This window comes from Montipora capricornis, chromosome 5 (genome assembly GCF_036669925.1).
Source record: "Montipora capricornis isolate CH-2021 chromosome 5, ASM3666992v2, whole genome shotgun sequence".
Classification (NCBI taxonomy): domain Eukaryota; kingdom Metazoa; phylum Cnidaria; class Anthozoa; order Scleractinia; family Acroporidae; genus Montipora; species Montipora capricornis.
In genome coordinates, this window is record NC_090887.1 from 14,372,928 (window position 1) to 14,377,927 (window position 5,000).

General features: G+C 37.5%; 1 protein-coding gene across 3 annotated transcripts in view; it reads left to right on the forward strand.

Annotated features, from left to right (window-relative positions):
• LOC138049578 (tyrosine-protein phosphatase non-receptor type 21-like) overlaps positions 1–5,000 on the forward strand; it is a 50,750-nt gene that overhangs the window by 29,393 nt on the left and 16,357 nt on the right. For all 3 annotated transcript variants that reach the window (XM_068895923.1, XM_068895922.1, XM_068895924.1), the window contains 2 exons: positions 1,062–1,473; positions 3,872–4,037. In XM_068895923.1, the coding sequence (XP_068752024.1) occupies positions 1,062–1,473; positions 3,872–4,037 (578 nt within the window). The remainder of the gene's footprint in view (positions 1–1,061; positions 1,474–3,871; positions 4,038–5,000) is intronic.

A 5,000-nucleotide genomic window follows, 5' to 3' on the forward strand; every position in this document is an offset into this window, starting at 1 on the left:
GCTGAACAACTTGCGTTCCATGCATTTAAGTCTAAGCACCCATTTCAAATAGCGCTGATAAACAGTTATTAAGTCTAAGCACCCATTTTAGAATGGATAGCTTTCAATGACTGTGTGACTCACATAGCTTGCCCTGTTGGCTCAGAGCCATGGCTTGCATGACTCCCATGGCTTGCTGGCTCGCTCATTGTTAACACAGCCTTTTGGCTGATTTCTGCGTAATTTCTTGAACCACTTTTTCAAACTTCGACTGTGTACTTGGGACACAAAAAGGTTTGGTCTTGTTGTAAAAATAGTCTTAGAAATAACAATTTATTTGTGAGGCTTTTCAATTCCTCTGTTTCTCTATAGAAATATATTTCATTTACACTATTGCGTTGGTGTGAGTCTGCCATTGATAGATTTACCACAGGTGGCTCTGGTGTCAAAATGTTATTAACTTAAAAGTTTGGATCAAGAGTGGTCTGGGATGAACAATAAAATATTTAATTTGAATTATCTGCTTGTGTGGTCAAGTGGATATAAAGAGAGTGCGCAACAGATCCAGAGATAGGGAGTTCAAGGTCAAGTTCGGGTGAGTGAGAAGAAAAGTCTTGAGGGGGCTACCTGAAGGTAAGGGAGGATAGATCTGTTAAAGAAGGGTGGGGTAGGTTAGAGGTAATGGGGAAGATCAGGGAGGGGTAGGAAAAGTTGAACAGAAGAAAGGAATATCACATTCTTTTTGAGACCTCTCAAAAAAACCAAGCCCCTGTTTTTTAACTAAGCCCCCCAAAAAAGAAAATCCTTTTTCAGACAGTTTGAAAATTTCTGGACTGGTTAAAAAAAGTTAAACCGGAGGTCAAAATTGAACTACAACATATACATCCAACCTGATCTACAGGTATCTTATTCTGATGGCTATTTATTGACTTCATGTACTTCTCGCTGTAAGACCAAACTTGAGTGAATGCCATACGCAGCCTACTGTAGCATTATTCAGCCAATTTCTGCTCTTAACAGGTTTGGAAATGAAGGGCATTCTGTTAGTCTATTTATTTAGGTGCTTATTGATTGATTTTCAGGATCTGTATCAGGGATACTGAACCCTGTATTTGACGATGAAAGACAGAGCTTTAGAGAAGAAAAAAATGTGATTGACAGTGTGTCCCATAGCTCATCAGCAGGTTTCAAGGCTGCGCCTTCTACATTGCTACGCCCTCAGTCACTTAACTTGGTCTCTGTGACTAGTCAACATGACTTTGTTATGCACAATAACTTGTGTGCATCTGAAAATTCTCTCAATCAAAACCAAAGCTTATACATTAATGGACTGCTAAACCATGCTGTCTCAAATGGCGTTGGCAGCTCAATATCCATGGATTCAGGCAATCCCCAGGGAGCACAATCACTAGAAAGCTTAAATGACAGAATTTGCTCTGGCATTCATAGCATACCTCCAAGGCAGGCTTTTCCTGCCTCCAATGATCTTGCAAGGTAATAACAAGTACATTGTATAATGAAATGGGTGACAAATTACTTCTTAAGTTTGGCGTGAAATTTCAGCGTTAATTTATATTTCACAATCATGTGAAATTACAATGTTGCCTTAAAAAGATTTCCTATAGTGCCAAAATGGCATCCAGGTTTGAAAATTAAAATCTGTATTTGTCACCCATGATATTAATAGCTAATCAAATGGCTTACTCCTTTCTGACAGTATGAGTAGCACGGTCATCACTACATTCTAGGGGTACTTTCTTGTTAATTGCAATATCTTGGCTTCTAAGGGCTATTTCACCCTGAAAATGTTTCTCATATCATACAAATAGGTCTTTGGGGTTTACAAATAATTTAAGTCACTGTTATATCCTATTTAAAATAAACCTGAAAAAAGATTTCTTGTGGAAATACATTGCTCGTGGTTGGTCTTACGAAGCTTGTTTCATCCCGACCAAGGGACTCATCAGAGACCTTTTTGCTTGGCAAACTCGTTGTGCATCACGCCAAAGTCCCGTTTGCTAACAAAATTATGACAGCAATCTCGCCTTATATTGCATAAGGATTCCAGACCGCACTCGAACCACAAACAGTGTAGTTTCACAAAAAAGATTTCTGTTTCCGAAAAAAACTGACTGAATTTTCATGTAACGTGTACATGTAATACAAACATTATGGCAGCGCGATCAGAATAACAAAGGAAAAGGCACACAACAACTTTCAGGTACTTTTCTTTATTAGAAGTTTTTGAAACAAAACATGTTTGTACCGACCCTTCGTTATAACGCTTCACATTGTTTTGAAAGGCAGTTTCTAAAATAACTCTTAACTCAAAATACAAACATAAACCACGTCAGATGAATGGGCTTTATGTGACAGACTCTGTGTCAAAGTTTTAAGTCAAAATACAAAGCGAGGCTGTGACTAGAACAAATTTAAAAAGACTGAAACAGTTTCTGCACTGCACTGCACTGCACTGGTAACATCCAAATTAGCAGAGGACTCACCACTTCCTTCCAATATTTCTAAAGCGAGCAGCATATCTTGGGCTTGCGATAACCGACAACAGTGAGAACTTTAAGCCATTTTCATCCACTGAGGCCAGAGATTTTCAGCTTTTAGCGATGCTTAAACATTTTGCTGCAAAATGCTGCGCTCATTAAGCATAACAAAACCTCGACAAGCTTAAGCACACTTCCCTCCAAAATCTTCCATCGAAAATCCGCCTTAACTTGGGTAGAGATAAAATGTTTTGCTTCGTTCTTGTGACAAAAAACAGTCTGGGTGTCCCAAGCGATTCTCAAGGGCTAGAATAAATTATGAAATACAATTCAGCGGGATCAAGCACGTATTTGATGTGGCTGAGTGAATTTCAATGGGGAAACATTTTCTCAGAATCAGACCATAGCAGCCCTGATTATCAAAGCCAACATGTGTTTTCCCTAAATATGTAGAATTATAATTTGCTGCTTGAAAATGACTCTTTATTTTAGAAGAAAAAGGCCAGAATTTGAGAAAGGCCATGCCCATAAAGGATTATGGATAAATGGAAAAACTGCTTTCTATATCGCGTAACTGTAACTTTTAGCATGAATTTGCTTGAAACACACATTAAAAGCAAAAGTGGACATAGAGAAACATTAAAGAGAGCATTTTAGCATTTTGAAGGTTTTATGACCTATGTAATGCAAAATGGAGTCTTCATTGTGCTACTCATCACAGAAGCTTAAATAACACACTTGGAATTCATAGAATTGTCGTGTTATCTTTTTAATACGGAAAAAAAGCAAAGTCAGACTTAAGCTTCAGTTAAAGTTGTTGAAAGCATGCGCTAAGGCTTTTTTGTAAAGCGTTGCTTTTTGTTCCATTTGATAGTTTGAATGGGCAGCGCTTCCACAAAGGAGGTGCCACTTTTTGAAGAAACACCTCTTGGTTGGAAGACGCGTCCTTAGAAGTTTACTTGATTACAAGGCTTTGGCAGATTTTTCCTTTTTTATAACCAAACTTGTATTAATTTTCAACAAGGAGAAAAAGTGAAGTTAGACTTAAGTTTCAGTAAAAGTTGTTCAAAGCACTCGATGCTGCATTTCGTAAAGTAGATGCAACAGGGGATCCAAATCCGCTGTGACACCAGTTTTGTCCAAAATCGAATAATTTCCCTTGTTGAAAGGCTTGAGAAATTATTTGATTTTGGACAAAACATGCATGAAAATTAATTATTCCCTAATTTCACTCATCACCATTTGATTACCCATACTAAATTTTATTTCTGATGTAGCTGCAGTGTGTACAGCTGAAAAATTTTTTGCACAGTCATTAAAATTATTTTGGTGACATTGCAAAAAAGATACAAAAGTGTTTGTTCCGCAGTAAATTTGTGTTGTCTGTTCCTTAGGCCTTGCCGTCCAAGATCATTAAATTTGGATCAGTTTGTAACAGATAATTCAAGTGAAGTCACTGGCCGGACCAGTGGCTACAGCACATCAAATGACTCAGACTTGGCGGAAAGCAGAGAACTTGATTTTGAAGATGAAGATCTGCCAATGTCAAGAGAAGAACAGGTGTGGAAGGATATGTCTTAAGATCCCTGAGCTTGGTTCCTTGAGCAAAGGACTGTTCTGTGGGAGGTTCTGGCCTTAAATCTGAATGAGATAAAAAATAAGAGTTCTTGGGATGACTTAGGGTTAGCACAGTGGTTTGAGCATGCAATTTCCACCAATGCCTCTTGGGTTTGATTCCCAAACTTGATTTGATTTGTGGTCCCCCCAGTTAAATGAACTCTTGGGCTCAATTGCATGAGACGTAAATTGAGCCATTATTGCAATTGATTTAGCATCATCATTGTTGTTGTCATCGGTGTCTTCCATTGTGAAACCTCAGTTTACTGCCGATTGTCTTAATGTAAGAAGCCTTAGCCAACACTTTTTTTAGAGATGTGCAATTTCTTAGATTCGTCTTCCTTTGTTTTTGATGTAATTGGATGTTCTGAAACCTGGTGTACAACTCAAACTGACTTAAATTGTTTCCAGATTCCTGGGTACATTCTAATTAACGATGATCGCATACATTCGATAGGGGGAGGTGTTGCTTTACTTTTTAAATCAGATTACCCATTCTCTATTAGAAATGACCTGAAAATTGATCTTATTGATCGTGACACAGGATATGATTATTGGCGTTATTTACAAACCACCTATTTTTTCAAATTCAGAATTTCTGGATAAATTGGAAGTAAATTTACATAATGTATTTTTGTCCAAAAAAAAATGCTTGATAATGGGAGATACAAATATTAATACTCTGACTAAGAGTAGTTTATCCAAGGACTACATTAATTTGTTGCAGTCTGAAGCCTTTAATCCTCTAATATTTGAAGCCACATGTGTAACACAATCCTCACAAATTTGCATTGATCATGTATTTATCAATTATGCAACACCAAGCACCAGTGGTATCATTGCAGTTGCGATTGCTGACCATTTACCTGTTTTTACTATTCTTTATGATGCTGAGTTAAATCCTTT